The sequence below is a fragment of the Ornithorhynchus anatinus genome, chromosome 3 (genome assembly GCF_004115215.2).
Source record: "Ornithorhynchus anatinus isolate Pmale09 chromosome 3, mOrnAna1.pri.v4, whole genome shotgun sequence".
Taxonomy (NCBI): Eukaryota; Metazoa; Chordata; class Mammalia; order Monotremata; family Ornithorhynchidae; genus Ornithorhynchus; species Ornithorhynchus anatinus.
In genome coordinates, this window is record NC_041730.1 from 16354322 (window position 1) to 16379680 (window position 25359).

General features: G+C 47.0%; 1 protein-coding gene across 1 annotated transcript; it reads right to left on the reverse strand.

The window, feature by feature from the left end:
• Positions 1-400: 400 nt before the first annotated feature.
• ASRGL1 (asparaginase and isoaspartyl peptidase 1) lies at positions 401-22755 on the reverse strand. Its single transcript, XM_029061586.1, has 7 exons — positions 22670-22755; positions 14137-14343; positions 12337-12479; positions 8548-8702; positions 6361-6479; positions 4362-4472; positions 401-1480 (listed from the first exon to the last, which is right to left on the reverse strand). The coding sequence occupies exons 2-7, from the start codon at positions 14330-14332 to the stop codon at positions 1269-1271; spliced, it is 936 nt and encodes a 311-aa protein (XP_028917419.1). The 5' UTR covers positions 14333-14343; positions 22670-22755; the 3' UTR covers positions 401-1268.
• Between the last annotated feature and the right edge of the window lie 2604 nt (positions 22756-25359).

The window sequence follows — 25359 nt, forward strand, 5'->3', positions numbered from 1 at the left end:
TTCCACTAAGCCATGCTGCTTCCTTTGTAAGTGCTAAGTAACATGTGTTGAGTAACATACATCAGTACAGTGCTCTGCACACAGTAAGCACTCAATAAATTAGATTGAATGAATGAATGAAATACCATGAAAAAAGGGGGGGGGGCAATAGGAGCAAAAACAGGAAGGCAGACCCTTTCTCCAGATCTTAAGAACGGTTAAATTGGTGAATTCTGTTGTATTTTCCTCTCTCAAGTGCTCAGTTTAGTGCTCTGCCCACAGAACTCAATAAATACCATCGATTGATTCCTTCAGGAACATGATAGAGTAGGAAAGTGTCTAGAAACAAGGTAGTCAGTTTCAAATTAGGAGGGAAAAGAACAGTCGCCACTTTTCAGATACACAGTCTCCAACACTGACCTTCTTTCAAAATACATGTTTATTGGTATTTTCACAGTATACATTGCAGTTTAGACGTGCTAGTCTTTCAGAGTGAGAGGTTGGAGCCCAGCCCTAGCCAGAGTTCGGCCGAAATGCTAGTTAAGTCGGTAGTAAAAATTTCCCAGTAAGTGCTATTTCCAGCATAAAGAGGCACATTGTTAGCATTTCCTTAGCTGGGATCTTTCCTTTCCTTTCACCGCCCTCAAAGCTTGGGAACAGGCCCTTCAAACTCTCAGCGGGGGGCGGTGCGGACGGAAGAGAAAACCGAACACTGGATGTTCTAGGTACAGACTCTTCTATACCGTGTCACTTCGTCCTCGGCCAGACACAAACAAGCTCATTCCTCCCATCGTAACGCCCCGATGGGTGGCACGACAGGAGTTTACACGAGCCCAGAAGACACGATTTCTGTGTAACGCGTCTGATCCGACAGGAACAGTTCCAGCAGTAATCCCAGCATGGGACAAACTAAGTTCTCGCCCCCGGCCAGGTCTCTTAACTGTCTACATGCCGGCAAGGGGCAGAATCAATCGCTGGAGTTATTAACTTGGGAAAGGGTAGGGGCGAGTGGCAGAGAGCCACCTACTTGAGACCCGCCTATCAAAGTGGTCGCCCCGAAATGGCTGAATGGGCCTAACACACTGACCCTCCCCGAGGGGAAAAAAAAAATGTTGCTAACCGGCTCCTGCTCACATCCCGACTAGACGGATTGAAACCCTTCAAGGTGGGAGCCCGGTCGCCAGGACCCCGAACCCCTGAATAACTTTATTCCTAGAGCCAGCCAAAAGAATCCGATTCTTCACGGCCTCCGCTCCTCCGGAACGCTCCTCCTCACGGTGGGGAAAGCTTTAAGCTTTAAGGGCCTCAGGTGGACAGACTTCTCCAGGATTGAGGCCGTACTGCAGTTGGCCGTCCTTGACGGCCGCCCAAGGCATGGAGTAGGTGGACCACTTGGCAGTCCATTCTCCCTCCTTGCTGACGACGATGAGTCCTCCCGTTCCCTGCACCCTGGTCTTCATGTAATTTAACGCGTTGCTGGCCGCCTCTTCTGGAGACATTCCTGAAACGAGATATCGCACAATATGGATCATCCAAAAGCCCTGGAGAACTCATATAATTAAAGGTATTTATTGTGTATTAAGCATCTGGGAGACCAAGATGCAAGAGACTCGGTAGATTGAATCCTGTCCAAAGGGAGTTTACAATTAGGAAGATTGTAGGGAAGCAGTGGATTAGTGGATAAAGTGTGGGCCTGGGATCCAGAGGATCTGGGCTCTAATCACTTCCCTGCTGTGTGACCTTGGGCAAATCAATGTAACTGCTCCGGGCCTCAGTTTCCTCAACTGCAAAATGGAAATTCAATACCCTTTCTCCCTCTTACCTAGACTGTGAGCCCCATGTGGGTCAGGGGCTGTATCTGGTCTGATTAACTTGTATCTACCCCAGCACTTAGGACGGTGCTTGGCACAAAGTAAGTGCTTAAATACACTCCTCCCCGCCCCTGCAAAAAAAACCCGAAAACAAAAACCCAAAGATGACTGGAAATCTCTGCTCATAGGACAGGAGGCTCTGTTTTGTGGAAATGACAAGATGTCCCTCTACATGGTAATAATACTAATGTTGGCATTTGTTAAGCGCTTACTATGTACAGAGCACTGATCTAAGCGTTGGGGGGATACAAGGTGATCAGGTTGTCCCACATGGGGCTCACAGTCTTAATCCCCATTTTGCAGACAAGGTAACTGAGGCACAGAGAAGTGAAGTGACTTGCCCAAAGTTACACAGTTGACAAGTGATGGAGTCGGAATTTGAACCCATGATCTCTGACTCCCTAGCCCGTGCTCTTTCCTCTGAGCCACGCTGCTTCTCTAATAAGAATAATGGTGGCATTTGTTAAGCGCTTACTATGTGCAAAGCACTGTTCTAAGCGCTGGGGGGATACAAGGTGAACAGGTTGTCCCACGTGGGACTCACAGTTTTAATCCCCATTTTACAGATGATGTAACTGAGGCACAGGGAAGTTAAGTGACTTGCCCAAAGTCACACAGCTGACAAGTGGGGGAGTGGGGATTCGAACCCATGACCTCTGACTCCCAAGTCCGGGCTCCTTCCACTGAACCATGCTGTTTCTCATCATGGGCAGGGAATGTGTCAGTTTGTTAAACCATGCTCTCCCAAGCACTGAGTAGAGTGCTTTGCACACAGTAAGCGCTCAAATAAAATTAAATGACTGAATGATGTGCATGTGCAGAAGGACTCTGGGTATCATTCTAAATTAATGGTGATCACCATTATCCAGCTCACCAAGATCTTAAATGAAACTACTAAATCTGTTTGAAATGTAAGCCTGGATAACAGTACATAAACTTCCAGTCAGGACTGAAGTTGCTCAGATAACATTCTCGAGGACTCAAGGTAGGAGGAGATAGGCCATTTAGGAATAAGATCCTGACTTTAGCAGATTAATCCATCAAAAAACAAATTGCTAAGTGTGGGGTGGGAAAAATAATTTGCCCACCAATTACTCTGGGTGGTAACTTCCATAAGTCATTCTAGGGCTTTTGTTTCCTGCAGTGTCCTGCTCTAGGTGTTGGAATATTTTTTAGCCTGACTATAAATTTGTTCTTAGAAAACAATGTATGAATTGGATTGCACAACTCGGCTATACCACAGGGCAGCGACCATTGTCGATAAGCTCCGGCTATTTGTGCAAAGTCCCGGCCTGACTCTTTTCAGGCTCAAGGCCTGAACTAATCTCCATTTTCCAAGGAGTACATTGTAAAGCCATCAATAAACCACCTGGATCCTCTGTCACTCTGAATCCCCAAATAAGGAGTTTTGGCATCAGTCAAATGTAACTGGGGGAGAAAAAAAAAAGAAGAGTGGATTGGGGGATTGTTTTCAATGACAGAAGCCTCGGGGAAAAAAACTGGAAAGGGAGGAGTTGCTCTAAGGGAAAAATGTAATCTTGCATTTGTCTTCTCGGTACTGTCGACTCAAATGGCATTAATTCTTAGTGCCAATGTTAAAATTTACTTTAAAAATACACTTGATCGATTGAACTCAAGTCCAACTCCCTGGAAATAGTCTAAATTTCTTTTTTGTGACAGTAGCTTAATAATAACTGTAGTATTAATAATAACGGCATACATTTGAGAGCCATTCAATCGTATTTATTGAGCCCTTACTGTCTGCAAAGCACTGTACTAAGGACTTGGGAGAGAACAATACAACAGACATTCCCTGCCCACAACAAGCTCACAGTCTAGAAGATACTCACCCTACCCTCCACAGCAGTTGTGTATACATCTTTAAATTACAGATTACAAATTATTTACTCAAATCAGTGTCCATCTCCCCTTCTAGACTGTAAGCTTGTGGGCAGGGAACGGGTCCGCTAATTCTGTTGTATTGTACTCTCCCAAGCGCTTAGTAGAGTGTTCTGCACATAGTAAGGGCTCAATAAATACCATTGATTGATTTGTTTACTATGAGTCACACATTGTACCAAGCGCTGGGGTAGACACAAGATAATCAGATCCCACAAGAGGTACGCCGTCTAAGTAGAAGGGAAAACAGGCATTGAATCTCCATTTTACAGATAGGGGAACTGAGGCACAGAGATATTAAGTGACTTGCCCAAGATCACACAGCAGACAAGTGAGGAGCCGGGCTCCCAAGCCCATGCCCTTTCCAACAGGCCACACACGGATTTGTTGTTTTATAGTGGGCTCTACAGTCAAATAGCTATTGGCCAGGATTACATGACTACCTTCAACACAGGAAGGATTTGGGAACGTGACAGAGCAGATAACTGATGCTATGGAGAAATATGCCAAGTAGTATAAGCCAGTCAGGCTTTATTAACTCTTTAGGATTTGAATTTATTATGTTAACTTGAAACAATAAGTTTGTGAAGAAGAAAGACAGGTCGCCTGTACCTTGCTCCATGTGGAAGAGTGTAAGTCTGGCTAGATTCACTTTCATAATGCTTTCTCCATGCCCGGTAGAAGATACAGCACCTATGTGATTGTCAGCATACCCTCCAGATCCTGCTCGGGGAAGAAAATGTATTAACGTAAGAAATTCAGGGGGCCTGGGATGGTCTTGAAGTTATCAAGGCAACTGAACCCCAAATAAATTCATTCATTCATTATTTATTGAGCACTTACTGTGTGTAAGCACGGTACTTAGGAGAAGCAGCGTGGCTCAGTGGAAAGAGCACGGGCTTGGGAGTCAGAGGTCATGGGTTCGAATCCCCGCTCTGCCACTTGTCAGCTGTGTGACTTTGGGCAAGTCACTTCACTTCTCTGTGCCTCAGTTACCTCATCTGTAAAATGGGGATTAAGACTGTGAGCCTCACATGGGACAATCTGATTACCCTGTATCTACCCCAGCGCTTAGAACAGTGCTCTGCACATAGTAAGCGCTTAACAAATACCAAAAGTATTATTATTATTACTTAAATACTTGGGAAAGTACAACATTTAGCAGAAACAAATGTTCGAGGAGGATTGAGGGAATGGTCTGCAGGTTACAATACCGTGCTTGTGGTGGGCTTCCTACATGTGTAAGAATATTTGAGGGAAAGGGGCCCAGTAAACAATAATAATAATAATGTTGGTATTTGTTAAGTGCTTACTATGTGCAGAGCACTGCTGGGGTAGATACAGGGTGATCAGGTTGTCCCACATGGGGCTCACCGTTTTAATCACCATTTTACAGATGAGGTAATTGAGACACGGAGAAGTTAAGTGATTTGCCCACAGTCACAGCTGACAAGTGGCAGAGCTGGGATTCAAACCCATGACTTCTGACTCCCAAGCCCGGGCTCTTTCCACTGAGCCCCGCTGCTTCTCTAACAAACAAGCACTTCCAGTGTTTGAGAAGCTATGAAGTAAAGCACTGGCCCTTATGGCCATAGGAAGTCTGGGAGGGGCATCTTTGAGACCCAGGGAGTGCTTTGAAAGGTTCAGGAATGGCAGAAAGTCAGATCGGGGTCGTTTCTTATTATTATGGTATTTGTTAAATGCTTATTATGGGCCAAACATTAAGCACTGGGGAAGCTACCAGTTAATGAGATCGGACACAATCCCTGACCTTCTTGGGCCTCACAGTTTAGAGTTTCACCCCCTTGTAATCCAGCTTGACCCTTATCGCCCCGCAGGCTGGCCGACACAGTGGGGGAAGAAAGAGGCTAAGTGGTCCAGAGAGAAGAGATGCTGCCTTTGGATGGAGAAGAGGTCTCTCTATCTCTATATATGTATAAATATGTATATGTATATAAATAAAAACACCAACATTCACATTTTAGGGACTCTAAACAGGGGCTTTGAATGCAGCAAGAATGGGAATTTTTACCTGGATTCTCCTATAGGCGTGCAGTACAGTGGGGGTGAACAGCAATTACCCTGGGGAATACAGGTGCGTAATTTCTTCCAAAATGAAGTCACAAGTTCGAAGGTCATGAAGACCCAGTAGCAATGTGGGACCTGAACCCCAAAGTTCATACCACTCCCCTTGGTCCTCACAGGTACCACAGCCCAGATTGCCTTCCCAAGCCCTCGGCCTCAATAATAATAATAAAAATGATATTTGTTAAGCAACCACTGTTTTAAGCGCTGGGGTAGATACAAGATAATAAAGTCCCACATGGGGCTTATACTCTAAGTAGGAGGGAGAACAGATATTGAATCCCCATTTTGCAGATGAGGGGAACTGAGGAACCGAGAGGTTGGGTGACTTGCCTCAGGTCACACGACAGGTAAGTGGTGGAGCCAGGATTAGAACTCAGGCCTTTGACTCCCAGGCCTGTGCTCTATCCACTAGGCCATGCTGCTTCCATCGTACCTCGTATTTTGTATCTACCTCAGTGCTTAGTACAATGCTTGGCACCTAGTAAGCACTTTACAAATACCACGATCATAATCGTCACCTTACCGATGCACGGTGAGTCCCCAACGCGGCCAATCATCTTATTCACGATCCCCCCCGTAGATGTGGCAAAGGCCACATTTCCTTGGCCGTCCATGGCAACGGCACCGACTGTTCCGAGGTCTCTGCCAAAAGTCAGAAGACAAAATACCAGAGCTTTGTTGATTTTAGCAATTAAACGGGGCACCGCAAACTTTATACAATCCTTGTTTAATTCATTTCCTTCAGAGTGAGATCTGTCTCAAATGGACCACATGGCAAATCCAGTGTCCTGGATGCTTGCAAGCAAGACACGAGAAACCATATTAGCCCACTTGTTTAATGCTAAAAATATACAAATCCATTTATGTATAAACTTACTGAGGTCAGCTTTTTAGTGAGTATGGGATTCCAAATAGTGTCTGGGTCAAATGCAGACTCTTGTTGATTGATTTGCTCGTTATCTGGGCCCGTTTTATTAATATTTCATTCAATTATATTTATTAAACACTTATTGTGGGCAGAGAACTGTAATATTTCTCCTTCTTATCACCCGCCTGTCACTTTTTCTGCTGGGAACCTCCTTAGTCTTACTATTCTTTAGCAGGTCCAATGAAGTCCTTAAAGGTGGGGGAGGGGAGAGGGATGATTTGAAATAAATGGTAATTTTGGATTATCTGTGGTTCTTAAATTTTTGAGAAGCTCTGTAACAGAGATGGCTGAAGAGGCACCAGCATTAACTCCCCGACTGCTTGCATGCAAATTTTAAGGGGTCGTCATTTAAAAAAAAATGGTATTTAAGTACTTACTGACTGCCAGGCACTGTACTAAGCACTGTAATATGTACAAGCTAATCAGGTTGACACAGTCCCTGTCCCACATGGGCCTCTCAATCTGAATCCCCATTTTACAGAACTCAGGCACAGAGAAATTCAGTAACCTGCCCAAGGTCAGACAGCAGACAAGTAGCAGAGCAGGGAATTAGAACCCAGGTCCTCTGACTCCCGGGCCCAGACTTTTTCCACTGGGGTGGCAGGAGATCTGTAATTTGGTGGGATTTGGGGAGAGGGATGGTGAAAATTGGACAATGGACTGACGTAAGTAAAAGGGGTGAAAAAAGTCAGGGAGACAGAGGAAGGGAAGTGTTTATTTGATGTCTGTGATTTTGCCCTTGGGGTTTGGAATTAGGGTTGCTAGTGTCCCTAAGTGGAAGAAATAGGAGCCAGACTGATAATAGGGGAACTTATTTTTAAAGATAAAATCCTGAAGAGTTGTGTTTCAAAAGCTAACCTGGACTTTGCTTCCTCTCCTTAACTTCTAGAAAGGAGAAAAGACTCAAAGTTATGGGTAGGAAGCAGCATGATCCGGTGGATATAGCATGGGGCTGGGAGTCAGAAGGACCTAGCTTCTAATTCCAGCTCCTCCACTGTCTTTTGTGTGACCTTGGGCATGTCATTTAACTTCTCTGTGCCTCAGTTACCTCATCTGTAAAATGGGGATTAATGCTGTGACCCCCATGTAGGACGTGGACTGTGTCCAATCTGATTATGTTGTATCTACCCCAGAGCTTAGTAGAGAGCCTGGCACATAGTAAGCACTTAGCCATCTTTTTTTTTTTTAAAAAAAATAAAATAAAATAAAAATAAAAATGGTGAAGTCTGGCTCCAGCTACAGACGACTCCATGTTCATCTCCAAAAACCCCACTCAAGCAGAAGTTAGCATTTTATGCTGATCTTTGGTGAATTTTAAATTGGTCTTCATTGTTGCTTGGTTTATATTCTTATTGTACACCACCCAACGTCCCCCATTTAGATTGTGAGCTCCTGAACTGATTTTCTTGCAGTGTATTAATCTCCCATTCTAGCGCTTCGCATATTATAAAGCTGAAATAAGTGCTAAGACTACTAAAGAACAAGGCCCCAGTTTCTGGAATGTGAGGAAAGAGTTATTCAGAATTAGCCCTTCCCCACACCAGACAAGAAAGCCACAAGTCAACTTTTCCACATTTTAACAAGGTACTCTTGAACCCAAATCACGTGCTCTAAACACATAATCAAGACGCATAAGAATGTGTTTCAAAGGTACGGTTTTGTAATGAAAACAACTTCGATACAAGTGGGTTCAAAGTCAAAATTCCAAGGCCTAGGCATAGTTAAACGCATCTCATTTGTGAAAGTTCCAATATATAAGTGGAGACATGAAAAGGTGCCTACTTTTCAGATGCTGGTAGCTGGTCCCCTTTAAGTTTCGCTTTCTCCAGTCGCTTTAAATTCTGTTCTGTCACCAGTTGCTCTTCGGGAATTTCAGGGACCCCCATAGCCTTAGCAAAAAGTGCTGCCCCTTGATCTGTCAGCAATGTATGCCTTGTCTGGTTAGGAAAGAAAAGAGAAACAGTAAGCCTTATTTTGGACTGTTTAGAGAGAGGTGTTGCATTCAATTTATTTATATTAATGTCCGTCTCCCCCTCTGGACTGTAAGCTCATTGTGGGCAGGGGATGTGTCTGCTTACTGTTATAGTGTACTCTCGCAAGTGCTTAGTACAGTGCTCTGCACAAAGTAAGTGCTCCATAAATACTACTGAATGAATGAATGTACCAATTTCGCCTCTGGAACATGTCCAAAGTGCCAAGTCCTGCCTTGAGTGAAAAGAATTTGATTTTTCAGGACCTGGGAGAGAATAATGAGGAGGGTCAAAGAGAAGATGTGGAATTCTTCCTCTGGATGTGTGTCCCTTGGCCTCCTTACACTCAGGAAGCTGATCTGTTCCTGGGAGAGCACAAGCCGCCCTCGGTTGGGAAACTAGGGTAGTTTGTGGGGAGGGGGAAGTCAACTGAAGCCTCAGATGTACTTTAGGACCGGCCAAAGGACTTTGTTTAGCCTGGGTTGTCTGACCCTGTAACTCCCCTCGTCCTGGTCAGGGAAGGCTGCAGAGCTCATACAAGTCTCTCAGTTAGTGTAAAGCCTAAACTTCCATTTTAACGGATGATGGGGTAAGAATAATAATGAGAATAGTAACACTGGTTAAGTGTTTACTGTATGCCAAGCACGATTCTAAGCACTGGAGTAGATACAAGTAAATCAGGTTGGACATACTCCCTGTCCCACAGGGGGCTCACAGTCTTAACCCCCATTTTACAGATGAGGGAACTGAGGCCCAGAAAAGTGGAGTGACTTGCCGAAGGCCACAAGGAGACACGTAGCAGAGCCGGGATTAGAACCCAGGTCCTTCTGACTCCCAGGCCCGTGCTCTACTCACTAGACCATGCTGTTTCTGACTTCTCTGGGTCAGTTAAGTCCTTCTAAGTTTAAGGACTTAAATGGCCCAGAGTTAATTTTTTTGAAAAGCTCTTTTTTTAAAAAAAGGCATCCTTTTGTACTCTGAGGGGAGGAAGGGAGAAGAGCAAAAAGGATAATTGCGGAAGATAGTGTCTGGAGCATTCCGAGTCTGCCGTTTCTCAATTTTAGTGGGGGCCTGGCCCTGAGACCAGGCCACGGGGTGGGATGCGAACTCCCCCCAGCCTCATCCTGCAGAGTAGGAGCTGGGAACAGCGGAGGCTTTGGCTCTGAGACTGGGCCATGGGGAGATAATGCTGATTTAACCCCAGCCTAGCCGGCTGACAGGGAGGGCTTTGATCCTGGGGAGGGCTTTGATCCCGGGGAGAGCTGTTCCTTCCCCAGCTGGACCTTGCCCTGCCTGAATACACAGCTGATAAGGAACTCAGAAGGAATGATCTGCCACTGTAGTCAGTCAACTGTATTTATTGAACGCTTACTATATGCAGAGAACTGCACTAAGTGCTTGGGAGAGTACAGTGTAACAGACATTCCCTACCCACAGTGAACTTACAGTCTAGAGGGGGAGTTTATAGTCTCTAGGTAGGGAGAGCTGACTTTCTACTGCTCAGCCTGGCTCAAGGGGACATTCCTCTGTTCCCTCTGAAAGCTTCCCCTGGCTGGGAGCTGTCGGGTATGTTCTGCCCCCTTCCCACCCGCCTGAAGAACTTGCAAATTAATTGCAGCAAACTCCAGATGAAGCCGCTACCGCTCTCGACATTCTCTGCTCTGCCCTCATCATGTCCCCCTCAATCCCCCCCGCTGATCATCCCCCATCCTTATCTTTCTTTCTGACTCCACAACCCCCCTCCCCTACATGGACCCCATCAGCTCATTCCCATATAAGCCTTCCTAATAATGATACTTGTGGTATTTGTAGAGTGCTTACTAGGTCTAAGCACTGGGATAGATACAAGATAATTAGGTTGGCATACTTCCTCTCCCACATGGGGCTCACACTCTTAAATCCCCATTTTACAGTTGAAATAACTGAGGCACAGAGAAGTTAAGTGACTTGCCCAAGGTTGCACCACACACATGCGGCAGAACCGGGATTAGGACCCACGTCCTCTGACTCCCAGGCCCATGCTCTTTCCACTAAGCCACGCAGCCTCTTGATCTCTCACACGGACTTTCCCCGCTCTCCTGCCCCATAGCCCCAGCCAAGTGTGGCCTGTGGAACTCCACTCTGTCACGGGAAAGCTTCCCTTCCACTCTTCCTCGTCACCGCCCCTAAAATCTGGCTCTCTCCAGAGATGGGTCCATCTTCTCTAACTGGGAAAGAGGGAAGAGTTTGCTTCCTCCTTGTCCCTCAGTGTAACTTGCACACCATCCCCCTAGACTCTCCACCAATCTATCTTTCCCTTCTTCTGAAGCCCATATCATCCGCCTCTATCACCCACTCTTGATCCCTTTTTTCATTCCCATTTCTCCATCTCTCCACCAATCCTTGGGAACTTCAGTATCTATGTGGATGATCCCCCTAGCCTTCCCACTGCCTTCTTCCTCTCGCTCAACTTTGCCGACCTCCTGCTCCACTGCACTTGGACACGTGCTCAATCTCATCATCATTTCTACCTTCGTCAACTCGGAAATTCCAATGACCACAAACTCCTTATCAGCCTGTCTCCCCCATTCACCGTCTTTCCACAAAACTGTCCTGTTTCCCCACAGAGACAAATTCTCTTACCTCCTCCAATTTTCCAAAATCATCCCCGATTTGGTCTCAATATCCAAATTTTGATGAACAAATCCACATCTTCAACTCAACTCCCTTATTTCCTCTCCCCATTCTTGGGCCACCAACACCCAACTCTGGCTTATCTACACAGTACACTTCCTCTGCTCTTATGCTTGAGTTGCAAAGTGCCGCTGGTAGAAATCTAGACATCAGGCCGACCTCATCCATCTCAATCTCATCCTCACCTGCAATCAATTTACAATCTGCAATTTACAGATAAATAATAATAATAATTAGCCCGCTCTGAGTCAAAGCCTCCGCTGTTCCCAGCTCCTGATGTTCAGAGTGAGGCTGGGGGGAGGTCCGCATCCCACCCCGTGGCCTGGTCTCCGGGCCAGGCCTCCAATAAAGTTGGGAAATGGCAGACTCGGAATGCTCCAGACATTATCTTCCACAAGGACCCTTTTTGCTCTTCTCCCTCTCCTCAGAGTACAAAGGAGTGTCTTTTTTTTTAAGAGCTTAAACAAATTATTAATAATAAAAATAATATAACCAATAGTAAGTTAAGCACTTACTATGTGCCAGGCACTGAATTAAGCATAGGAACAGATCTATATGCTAGGTTCTAAGATGACTCGGCCAGGAAAAGGAGGTCGGGGGGAAAAAGCAAGAAATAAGGAACACTGGCAGGGATCTGGCCTCGGGGGGCATTTGAGGGGCTCAGAAGAATTGTTTGAAAAGTAGTGTGAGAAGATGAGAAAATTATTGTGACTGCACTTGGGATAAATGAAATCCCTAGTACAAAAATCAGTGGAACATGAGAAATAAAAATATGAAATGCTGGAGATTTCAGCAGTTTGAGGCAACAGGAGGATTGGAAGATTAGTGTAAAAGTTGCCATCTTGGACATCCCAAAATCTTGATTTGCAAACACTTTGCATGGCACGAAGAAAAGAATGCTATTTATTTGTGTGTATTTTCTGCCTACCTTTTCCATAACGAGATGGGCGAGTTTGATTGGGTTCGCGATTCGCTTTACTGCTGAAACTGCTCCTGAGGAGAGATCTTTTCCGTCCATTATAATTGCATCCATTTCTACTTTACCTTGCTCGTTTAAAACCGATCCACATCCTAAAATCAGGAATGAAAGAAAAAAAAATGAAGAATCACATTAGATTTCTTGAAAAACATGTGAAGCTTAATGTTTTTGGCCTGAAGTGACTACAAACAGGTGTGATCTATTTGGACTTCTCAGAATCTCTTTTAGAGCATTGAAATAATCAGCATGGCCTAGTGGATAATCAATCAATGGTATTTATTGTTTACTGCATGTACAGCACTGTACTAAGCGCTTGGGAGAGAACGATGCAACAGAATTAGCAGACACATTCCCTGGATAAAGCATAGGCCTGGGAGGCAAAGGACAGGGCTTCTGACCCCAGCTCTGCCACTTGTTTGCTGTGTTACCTTGGGTGAGTCACTTAAGGTCTCTGTGCATCATTTACCTCATCTGTAAAATGGGGATTAAGACTTTGAGCCCCATGTGGGACACACACTGTGTCAACCTGTGTACCTTTTATCTACTCCAGTGCTTAGTACTGTGCCTGGCACATAGGAACTACTTAAATACCATAAAAAAAATACGATCTGAAGTCCAGGCCCCTGCCATCCATTTCATTCTGATTTGAATAGGAAAATCATATGCTCCTGCTCTTTTTTTTTTTTTTAAAAAAAGAAACCTGGTTACTGTCAAGTTTATAGTAGGCCTAAGCCATCTCAGCTTCAATAATACTGTTGCAGAAAAAATTCTGGACGGCTAGAAGGAAAAGAAAGCTGTGGGGTGTTGGGAGACGGGGTGTCAATCTTCCGGGTAGAAATGATATACGATAGTCCAATTTGTTTTTTTTTAAGTGGTATTTGTTAAGTGCTCTTTTTTTTTTTAAATGGTATTTTTTAAGCACACACTATTTTTAAAAATGGTGTTAAGTGAATACCATGGACTGCCTGAAAAACAGATGGATTTTAGAGCAAATGAAGCCTAAGTGGTTTTTGGAAAGCCAAATGACTTAGATTAGCATATTTCAGACACATAATCAGGAGGACTAATTCTCTGGAGAAGACAGTAATGCTAGGAAAAGTCCAGGGAAAATGTGGACGAGGCAGACCGGCAGCTAGATGGATTGAGACCATTACAACGGTAATGGAAGAACTGCTAGAAAGGTTGCGGATTATGGCAAAAGGACAGGACGTTCTTGAGAAAGTACATCCATAGAGTCGCTATGAATCGGAAATGACTCGATGGTACATAATAATAAATGATAGTAAATTTGTTAAGTGCTCACTGTTTTTTTAAATGGTATTTATTAAGCATCCACTATGTGTTAGGCACTGTACTAAGCACTGGGGCAGATACGAGATAATCTGGTTGGACACAATCCCTGCCCCACATCTTAATCCCCATTTTATGGATGAGGAAACTGAAGCCCAGAGATGTGAAGTGACTTGCCCAAGGTCACATGACAAGTGGCAGAGCCAGGATTAGAACCCAGGTCCCCCAACTCCCAGGCTCAAGTTTCATCCACTAGGCCACGCTTCTTCTCTTTGTAGATGCAGCCCGTGTGCTTTAGTCGACACGGAAAATGGATGCTTAGAAGGACTGGATCTCGAGATATCTAGCCCGCTTCAAAAATAGATTTGCTTGCCTCTTAGATGGTTGAGAAATTCTCCACTTGTATTTCTTTAGGGCACTTATTCTATTGAGCCATTTCCTCGGGCAGTAAGGAGTTACCTGCATTAAATTCCGGATCATCCTCCAACACAACCACTGCTCCTTCGACGGCATCGATTGCCCGCCCGCCTCCTCTGAGGATGTCATATCCCTTCAGAGCAGCTTTGGTCACCCCCTGGCGTAACTTTTCCTGACGATCTTCAGGGTGAGGAGCGTTTCCACCAGCTCCTCCGTGAACCACAATGACCAGCGGCATGTTGTCAGATCCTAGAGAACGAGAGTCCAAACAGCTAAAATTCTTCCTATGAATTCAGAAGATTTTTTAAAAAATAGTATTTGTTAAACACTAGGTGCCAGGCACTGTACTAAGCACTGGGGTTGAATGAAGCTAAGCAGGGTGGACACAGTCCATGTCCTACATGGGGCTCACAGTCAATCTGCATTTTACAGATGAGGTAACTGAGGCACAGGGAAGTGAAGTGACTTCCCTAAAGTCACACAGCAGACAAGTGCTAGAGCCACGATTAGAACCCAGGTCCTGCTGCTCTAACCACTATGCCATTTAATAATTCATTCAATCATATTTATTGAGCACTTACTTTGAGCAGAGCACTGTACTAAGCACTTGGAATGTACAATTCGGCAACAGATAGAGACAATCCCTGCCCAACAACAGGCTCACAGTTTAAACGGGGGAGATGGACAACAAAACAAAATGAGTGGTCAGGCGTCATTACCACCAAGATAAATAGAATCATAGATATATACACATCATTAATAAAATAGAGTAATAAATAATATATAAAAATATGCACAACTGCTGTGGGGAGGGGAAAGGGGAAGAGCAGAGGGAGGGAGTAGGGGGAATGGGGAGGGGAGGAGGGGCGGAGGGAAAGGGAGGGCTCAGTCTGGGAAGTCCTCCTGGAGGAGGTGAGCTCTCAGGAGGGCTTTGAAGAGGGGAAGAGAGTTTAGCGGATGTGAGGAAGGAGGGCATTCCGGATCAGTGGTAGGATGTGAGTCAGGAGTCAATGGCGGGACAGGTGAGAATGAGGGACCATGAGGAGGTTAGCAGCAGAGAAGCGGAGTGTGCGGGATGGGCTGTAGAAGGAGAGAATGGAGGTGAGGGAGGAGGGGGCCAGGTGATGGAGAGCTTTGAAGCCAAGAGTGAGGAGTTTTTGTTTCATGCGAACGTTCACAGGCGACCACTGAAGGTTTTTGAGGAGGGGAGTGACATGCCCAGAGCGTTTCTGTAGAAAGATGATCCGGGCAGCGGAATGAAGAACAGACTGGAGTGAGGAGAGACAGGAGGAAGGGAGATTGGAGAGGAGACCGATGCAATAATCTAGTCGGGATATTATGAGAGCTTGTACCAGCAAGGTAGCAGTTTGGAGGGAGAGGAAACGGCGGCTCTTGGCGACGTTGCTGGGGCAAGTTTAGTCAAGGGCCAGTCAGGTCCCTCAAATATGACTCCAGCCAGGAGTAAGTGGCTAGCCAGAACTTGTTTCTGATGACCTTTGCACCCAATTTCATAAGTTGGACCTTTTGCTTTCACTTCCTTCTCCCAACCCCCTTCATTCTTTCCACTATTTTTTAGTCCTGCAAAAGGTACCCCAAAGCCTGGCTTGCCTAGTCCTAGTGCTCTCTTGGCAATGAGAGCCAGCTGATCTTCGGTTTAAGGAAATCTTTGGGGGATCCATCCAGCTCAAGCTATAAAAGAATCCCATGATGTGGTTTTATGAAACCGATAGTATAATACATCTGAACTTGCACATTCATTTTAAGGTCTTCTGTGGTTCTCCGATTTGCATACAGGAAACATCTATCTCTATGGTGCAATAGGCTGTATGGGAGTGTAGAGACACCCTAAAAGCAGGGAATGAAGTGGAAGGAAACGGAGGGAGAGGCAAGAAAGAGTGTATAGGAGGGGCAGGAAGAGCAAGCTCCCTACCCCCTGAAAAAAATCCCAACAGAGAAATAGAGAAGCAGTGTGGCTTAGTGGCTAGAGCTCGGGCCTGGGAACCATAAGGACCTGGGTTCTTAACCCAGCTCTGCCACTTGTCTGCTATGTGACATTGGCAAGTCACTTAACTCCTCTCTACCTCAGTTACCTCATCTGCAAAATGAGGATTAAAACTGTGAGCCCCATGGGGGATACGGGCTGTGCCCAACCTGATTACCTTGTATCTACCCCAGTGCCTGGCACATGGTGAGCACTTAACAAATACCATAAAAATAGTCCTAGGAGGCAGCTACTTTCATTGCTCACAAGCAGGAATAAGGGGGAAACCAAGGCAGTCCCTCCACCAAAGACCAGGATACAGTTTTCCAGAAATGCCAAGAAATCAACGGTATTTACTGAACGCTTACTGTGTGCAGAGCACTGTACTGCACCTGGGAGTGAACAATAAAACAGGGTTGGCCGACATGTTCTCCACCCACAAGGAGCTTACAGTCTAGAAACAGTGACCTTCCAACACAGAGGATGCCCAGGGAACAGTGAATGATGGTGAAGAACGTCACAAGTCAGCTGGTAAGCAAACATCAATCAGTAAGCACAGCACTGTGCTAAATGCTTGGGAAAGTACAACGGAGATAGTGAACGCCATCCCTGCCCTCAAATGATAGTGGGGGAGGGCAAAGGGGAGGCTACAAGTAGAAATAATAATAATAATAATGTTGGTAATGTTCTAAGCACTGGGATAGACACAGGGTGATCAGGTTGTCTCACGTGAGGCTCACAGTCTTAATCCCCATTTTTACAGATGAGGGAATTGAGGCACAGAGAAGTTAAGTGACTTGCCCACAGTCACACAGCTGCCAAGTGGCAGAGCAGGGATTCGAGAAAAGAATCTCTCATTTGAGAATGAGAATGAATGAGAATGAGAAAGAATTCTCATTCGAGAATGAGAAAAGGGGCTATGAAATGAGTTAGTACTTAAGTAATCAAGTTAGAAAGTTAGGTCCTTAAGTACCAACAGAGATTGTCAGTAGACAAGTACCAGTTGAGGGGCTCTAACCCAGGTGGGGAGTGGGAGATAGTAGAAATTTCTTAGCTGGATGCAAGAGGCAGTTCCACTCCTGGAGTTTTGAAGCTTAAAGAATTACAAAATCTTCCCCTACAAGGGGGTCATCTTTCCTGTAGTTTCCTTTTGAAACATTTTTCTTCTCCCCCACGGCCCCATTTTTTTTTTAAAGGTATTTGTTAAGCGCTTACTATGTGCCAGGCACTGTTCTAAGCACTGGGTTAGAGACAGATTAATCAGGTTGGACACAGTCCATGGATCACAAGGGATTCACATCTTATTCCCCATTTTATAGATGAGCTAACAGGCACAGAGAAGTAAGTGACTTGCTTAAGGTCACACAGCAGACAAGTGGCAGAGCCGGAATTAGAACCCAGGTCCTTCTGACTCTCAGGCCTGTGCCCTATCCAAGAGGCCACACTGCTTCTCTAAATCAATTAATCAGTATTTATTGAGTGTTTACTTGGTTTAGCAGAAAGAGCAAGGGCTTGGGAGTCTGAGGTCGTGGGTTCTAATCCCGGCTCTGCCACTTAATAATAATGTTGGTATTTGTATTTGTTAAGCGCTTACTATGTGCAGAGCACTTGTCTGCTGTGTGACCTTGGGCAAGTCACTTAACTTCTCTGTGCCTTAGTTATCTCATCTGTAAAAATGGAGATTAAAAAATGTGAGCCCCACGTGGGACAATCTGATTATCCTGTATCTACCCCAGCGCTTAGAACAATGCTCTGCACATAGTAAGCGCTTAAATACCATAATTATTATTTGTGCAGATCACTAAACTCAGTACTTTGGAGAGTACAGTACAACAGAGTTGGTAGACACATTCCCTGCCCACAACAAACTTGAAGTTGAAGGATGAGCTTATAGTCCTAACCTGATTTATTGAAATCTTCTGGAGGACCAGGGGCTTTTCAAATATGGTCACCAGAGGATTTCCATGAAGTCAGGGATGGTAGATATATTTTTAATTGTGGGAAGTTTAGTGGATTTCTGCTAGTTTTTCCAATGGAGGAGGTGGAATGGGGATGAGTGGAAACACCAAAACGATCACCATTATGAGGGATTGAAGTCTGACATTTTATCCACCAAACTGGAAATACTGCAAACACTCAATTCAGCTTTTCGCCATAATCGGCATTAACTTTTTATTTTGATTTCTCTGGACACTTATTATGATTTTGATATTTGTTAAATGTTTACTATGTGGCAAGGACTGGTCTAAAGATAGATACAAGTTAATAACCAGGTAGGACACAGTCCCTGTCACACCCAGGGCTCACAGTCTAAGTAGGAGGAATAACCAGGTATTAAGTCCCCATTTTACAATTGAGGATACTGAGGCAAAGGGAAGTTGTGACTTGCCCAAAGTCCCCTAACAGGCAACTGGCAAAGCCAGGATCAGTACTCAAATCCTGACTCTCTGACCCATGCTCTTTCCACCAGGCCATACTAATTCTCCTCACCACTTAAGAAAGGAGATAAAGCATGGATCGGAGAGCTAGGGGTCCAAATTCTAATCCCACTTCTGACACTGGCCTGATGTTGGATCTCGGGCAAGTCACTTGACCTCTGTGACTCGGTCTTCTCACCTGTCAGATGGGGATAAAACACCTGCTCTCATCACCTAGCTCTTGAGTCTCCCACAGTCAATCAACCAGCACTTATTGTGTACAGAACACTGTACCAAGCACTTGGGGAGGGAACAGTAAAGTAGACCCGATCCCTGTCCTCAAGGAGTGACTGCCCAAACTGAATATCTGGTATCTACCCAAATAATCAAGTGCTTAATACCCTATCATTCATTCATTATTTGAGCGCAGAGCACTGTACCAAACACTTGGGAGAGTACAATACAACAATAAAAAGACATATTCCCTGCCCACAATGAGCTTGTAGCCTAGAGGGTGGGGAGATAGACATCAATATAAATAACTAAGTTACAGATATGTACATAAGTGCTGTGGGGCTAGGAAAGGGGAAGAACCAAGAGAGCAAGTCAGGGCAACACAGAAGGGAGTGGGAGAAGAGGAAAGGAGGGGCTTAGTGTGGGAAGACCTCATGGAAGAGTTGTGCCTTTTCATCATCACCAACTGCTAGGACTGCTAGCCCAGCCTCTGAAGGAGACCCTCCCCCAGAACAGAAAGAAGATTCCACGGTTCAAGCAAACAGGTCTGGTCCTTCCAGGGTTGCTGTAAGCAGGTTGAAACATTTCGCTATAACCTGTACATTAATTCTTTCTCGCCTGACATTGACATTTACATTTCTGTGCCACCTAAGTGAGAGGTTACTGCAACGACTTAACTTCTCTGTGCCTCAGTTCCCTCATCTGGAAAATGGGGATTAAGACTGTGAGCCCCATCTGGGACAAGGACTGAGTCCAACCTGATTAGCTGGGATCTGCCCAGTGCGTAGTATAGTGCCTGGCATTCATTCATTCAATTGTATTTATTGAGTGCTTACTGTGTGCACAGCACTGTACTAAGCGTTTGGAATGTACAATTTGGCAACAGATAGAGACAATCCCTGCCCAACGAGGGGCTCACAGTCTAAAAGGGCGAGAAAGACAACAAAACAAAACAAGTAGTCAGGCATCAGTACATCAAGATAAATAGAATCATAGATATATACACATCATTAATAAAATAGAGTAATAAGTGATACATACAAATATACACAAGTGCTGTGGGGAGGGGAAGGGGGTAGAGCAAAGGGAGGGAGTAGGAGGATTGGGAAGGGGAGGAGGGGCGGAGGGAAGGGGAGGGCTCAGTCTGGGAAGGCCTCCTGGAGGAGGTGAGCTCTCAGTAGGGCTTTGAAGGGGGGAAGAGAGTCAGTTTGGCGGAGGTGAGGAGGGAGGGCATTCCAGGTCAGCAGTAGGACGTGGGCCAGGGGTCAACGGTGGGACAGGTGAGAATGAGGCCCAGTGAGGAGGTGAGGGGCAGAGGAGCGGAGTGTATGGGGTGGGCAGTAAAAAGAGAGAAGGGAGGTGAGGTAGGAGGTGGCAAGGGGATGGAGAGCTTTGAAACCAAGAGTGAGGAGTTTCTGTGTCATGTGATGGTCGACAGGCAACCACTGGAGGTTTTTGAGGAGGGGAGTGACATGCCCAGAGCGTTTCTGTAGAAAGATGATCCGGGCAGCGGAATGAAGTATAGACTGGAGCGGGGAGAGACAGGAGGATGGGAGATTGGACAGGAGGCTGATGAAATAATCCAGTCGGGATAAGATGAGAGCTTGTACCAGCAAGGTAGCAGTTTGGATGGAGAGGAAAGGGCAGACCTTGGTGATGTTGTGAAGGTGAGACCGGCAGGTTTTGGTGAAGGATTGGATGTGCGGGGTGAATGAGAGAGCGGAGTCGAGGATGACACCGAGGTTGTGGGCCTGTGAGACGGGAAGGATGGCAGTGCCGTTCACAGTGACGGGGAAGTCAGGGAGAGGACAGGGTTTGGGAGGGAGGATAAGGAGCTCAGTCTTGGACATATTGAGTTTTAGGTGGCGGGTGGACATCCAGGCAGAGATGTCCTGAAGGCAGGACGAGATACGAGCCTGGAGGGAGGGGGAGAGAACGGGGAGATGTAGATTTGGGTGTCATCTGCATAGAGATGACAGTTGAAGCTGTGGGAGTGAATGAGTTCACCAAGGGAGTGAGTATAGACAGAGAAGAGAAGGGGACCAATAACTGACTTTTGAGGAACGCCCCCAAGCACTTACGTACTATAAAAAAAAGACAATTGACTGAATGCTTACTGAGAGCAGTGCACTTGAGAGAATATGATACAACAGAGAGTTGGTAGACACTTTCTCTGCCCACAGTAGCTTATGGTTTAGTGCCAGCTCTAGTGCCAGCTATCTCTGTGGTAGACAAAGAGAGAGACACTGACCCACTCCCCTTCCTCTTCCCTCTACCTCTCCTTCTCCCCTCCTACTCTCCCCCTCCCTTCCCTCTTACCCTTCTCTTTCTCTCCCTCCTACTCCATCCTTCTCCCTCCCCACCCCCCACCCCCATCCTTGCCCCGTCCCTTCCTACTCCCCTCTACCCCTCTCTCTCTCCCTCCTTCTTCCCCCACCCCTCCTTCTTCCCCCACCCCTTCTTCTCCCTCCTACCCGCTCCTACCCTCATCCTTCCCCTGTCCCCTCCTACTCCCCTCTACTCCTCTATTTCTCTCCTTCCTTCTCCCCCCACCCCCTCCTTCTCCCTCCTCCCCCTCTTCTTCCACCTTCTCCTCCTCCCTACCCCCGTCCTTCTCCCCAAACCTCCCTCCTCCCCCCTCCTCCTCCCCCTCCTGCCCCCCTCCTTCTCCCCCTCCTCCCCCATCCCCCTCCATCCTTCTCCCCCAACCGCTCCATCCTCCTCCCCCACCATCCTTCTCCCACACCTCCTCCTCCTCCCCCCTCCTTCTCCTCCCCCTACCCCATCCTTCTCCCCCACCCCCTTCTGCTACTCTTCCTCCCCCTAACCTTCTCCCCACACCCATCCTTCCCCACCTACCCCATCCTTCTTCCCCACCTACCCTCCTCCTTCTCCCCTCCTTTTCCTCCTCCTACCCCCCTCCTTTTCCTCCTCCTACCCCCCTCCTTTTCCTCCTCCTACCCCCCTTTTGCCCCTCCTACCCCCTCCTTTTCCTCCTCCTACCCCCCTCATACCCCCTCCTTCTCCTCCTCCTACTCCCCTCCTACCCCCTCCTTCCCCCCTCCTTCTCCTCCTACCCCCTCCTTCTCCTCCTCCTACTCCCCTCCTACCCCCTCCTTCCCCCCTCCTTCTCCTCCTACCCCCCTCCTTCTCCTCCTCCTACCCCCCTCCTTCTCCTCCTCCTACCCCCCTCCTTCTCCTCCTCCTACCCCCCTCCTTCTCCTCCTCCTACCCCCCTCCTTCTCCTCCTCCTACCCCCCTCCTTCTCCTCCTCCTACCCCCTCCTTCTCCTCCTCCTACCCCCTCCTTTTCCTCCTCCTACCCCCCTCCTTTTCCTCCTCCTACCCCCCTCCTTTTCCTCCTCCTACCCCCCCCTTTTCCTCCTCCTACCCCCCCTTTTCCTCCTCCTACCCCCCCTTTTCCCCCTCCTACCCCCCCTTTTCCCCCTCCTACCCCCTCCTTTTCCCCCTCCTACCCCCTCCTTTTCCTCCTCCTACCCCCTCCTTTTCCTCCTCCTACCCCCTCCTTCTCCTCCTCCTCCTCCCCTCCTACCCCCTCCTTCTCCCCTCCTTCTCCTCCTACCCCCTCCTTCTCCCCTCCTACCCCCTCCTTCTCCCCTCCTTCTCCTCCTACCCCCTCCTTCTCCCCTCCTACCCCCTCCTTCTCCCCCTCCTACCCCCTCCTTCTCCTCCTCCTACCCCCCCTCCTTCTCCTCCTCCTACCCCCTCCTTCTCCTCCTCCTACCCCCTCCTTCTCCTCCTCCTACCCCCTCCTTCTCCTCCTCCTACCCCCCCTTCTCCTGCCCCCCTCCTTCTCCTCCCCCCCATCCTTCTCCTCCTTCTCCCCCTCGTGCCCCCATTCTTCTCCCCCACCCCCTCCTATCCCCATCCTTCTCCTCCTCTACCCTCCTCCTTCCCCCGACCCCGGGTGGCCGCCTCCTTACCTGGGAACCGAAGAATTGGTCACGTCCCGAAGCTCCCGTCTGCAAAGCGCTGGGCCGGCGGCTGCTATAACAGTGCGCCGGCGCATGCGCACCAGGAAGCCGGGCGCGGGGGGGGGGGGGGGGGGGGGGGGCGGCCGTTGGCGGCGGGTGCTCCCGATGGGTAATTACGGTAAATGCCCTTTGAAGCAGCGCTTCGCAGGAGGGAGCTCGGCTAACACTTGGAGGAAGGAGAGGGGGTGGAGGAAAGGGGCGGGGGAACACTTCCCATTCTTCTTCTCCTTTTTCTTAATTGCAGCCCAGACACTTGTCCGCTGGGTGACCTCGGGCCAGTCCCTGAACTCCTCTGGGCCTCAGTTTCCTCATCTGTAAAATGGGCATTGGAGCCTCGACTGTAAACTCGTCGTGAGCAGGGGATGTGTCGGGTTTAGTGTTACGTGGTACTCTCCCAAACGCTTAGCGTAGTGCTTTGCCGGCGGTAAGCGCTCAATAACTGTGAACTCGTTGTGGACAGGGAATGTGCCACTTTATACTGTAAAATAAATAAAGATTGGCAGCTGTTGAGCGCTTACTATGTGCCAAGCACCGTTCTAAGCGCTGGGGTAGATACAAGGTCATCAGGTTGTCCCAAGTGGGGCTCACAGTCTTAAACTCTACTCTCCCAAGAGCTTAATATAGCGCTTTGCACACAGTAAGCGCTCAATAAATACGATTGGATGAGTGAATGGATGAATGAAAGACGATCGAATGAATGAATGAGCCTCTTGTGGTACAGGGATCGGGTCCAACCTCATTAGCTCATATCTACTTTAGGGTTTATTATTAATTATGGTATTTGTTAAGCGCTTACTATGTGCGGAGCACTGTTCTAAGCGCTGGGGTAGAGACAGGGTCATCAGATGATGTCCCACGTGGGGCTCCCATTTTTTAATCCCCATTTTTACAGACGAGGGAACTGAGGCCCAGAGAAGTGAAGTGACTTGCCCAAGGTCACACAGCAGACAGGTGGTGGAGCCGGGATTGGAACCCACGACCTCTGACTCCCCAGCCCGGGTGCCGGGCACAGAGTAATAGCTTAACAAATACCTTTAAAAAGACCAAAATAACAAAAAAAGTTAAGTAGAAACTTCCTACGTTGGTTTCAAAGCTCTCCATGAGCTTTATCCATTTTATATATTAGGTGTCTTCTGCCACTCCAACTTCCACTTGTCACTAATTCCAAGATGACCTTCTAACTTGACAGGAGGGGTGGAACTCTCTCACCCTTCAAATTTGAAGGGAAGCAGGGTGGCTTAGTGGAAAGAGCCCGGGCTTGGGAGTCAGAGGACATGAGTTCTGAGCCCGGGCTTGGGAGTCAGAGGACATGAGTTCTAACCCCGGGCTCCACCACTTGTCCGCTGTGTGACCTTGGGCAAGCTACTTAACTTCTCTGGGCCTCAGTTATCTCATCTGTAAATGGGGATTAAGACTGTGAGCCCCACATGGGACAAACTGATTAGCTTGTATCTACCCACGCACTTAGAACAGTGCTTGGCACATATTAAGTGCTTAACAAATACCATAATAATAATAATAGTAAGCCAAGTCATGACTCTCCCTAACTTCAAAGCCTTTCTGAAAACCCACTTCTGCCAAGAAGTCTTCCTTAATTCATTCTCAATGTCCCAGGTCCCATCAATCCAACCGCTGTGGTGCTCGTGCATTTATAACCATGCTAGCCTGACTACCTTGTATCCACCCCAGTACTTAGAACAGTGCTTGGCACACAGTAAGTGCTTAACAAGTACCGTTATTACTGTGTATGTATGCACCATATTTAGTTGAACATGTATCTTCCTTGCATATTTTAGTTAGAACGGTTTTACAACGGATTTAAGGAATTAGGGAATGGTCATCAGTTAGTAGGAAACTTGTGGATGCAGGATGCAAATGTAACAGAAGGAATAGCCAACCTGTGTGCATGGACAAATGTGAGCTCGCTGTGGGCAGGGAATGTGTCTACCAACTCTGAAATAAAGTATTCTCCCAAACACTAAAGTGCTCCGCACACAGTATGTGCTCAATAAATGCCGTGGATTGATTCTTTGATTGACTGATAGATATGCATGGCGTTGGACACTGGGGTACTCGAGGACACACTGAGTTTTCCCTTAATGTGGGGTTTTGAGAACCTGATTCCTCAGGCATTCTTGATTTCCATAGAAGATTTTAAACTTCAGGCTTAGCCTACCAGCCTGATACCCCTGGCTTTGCTGCTGGAGGAGAATAAAGCCCCGATGGACCAAAAGAAAAGAGCAATCGTCGTGGAATGCGGTAATGGAAAGAGATTCCGCAGCCCACCTCCTTGGGTTTATAAAGCTCACGTTCACTCACAGACCGGTAAAATGCTATATTTTAAATCAAACTCTTTTTTACCCCCTCTCCCCACATATCAGGATTAAAATGGAGCTTTGGTTTTGGAGAAGGTGGCATCTACGACTGTCCTTATTTTGTTTTTGCTGTGAGGTGTCTAACTCATTCTTGAACCAAGGAGGAACTGGTTGAGAATGACTGGAAGGGAGAGTCATTTCCTGCAGCCAGGGTAAATGGTGAAACCCGAGTGATGAATCACCCTCCGCTTCTATCTCAGAACATCTCATAAACAGTCATTTGGGAGAGGGGTTTGAATTCCACAATGCTGTCATCGCTCGAGA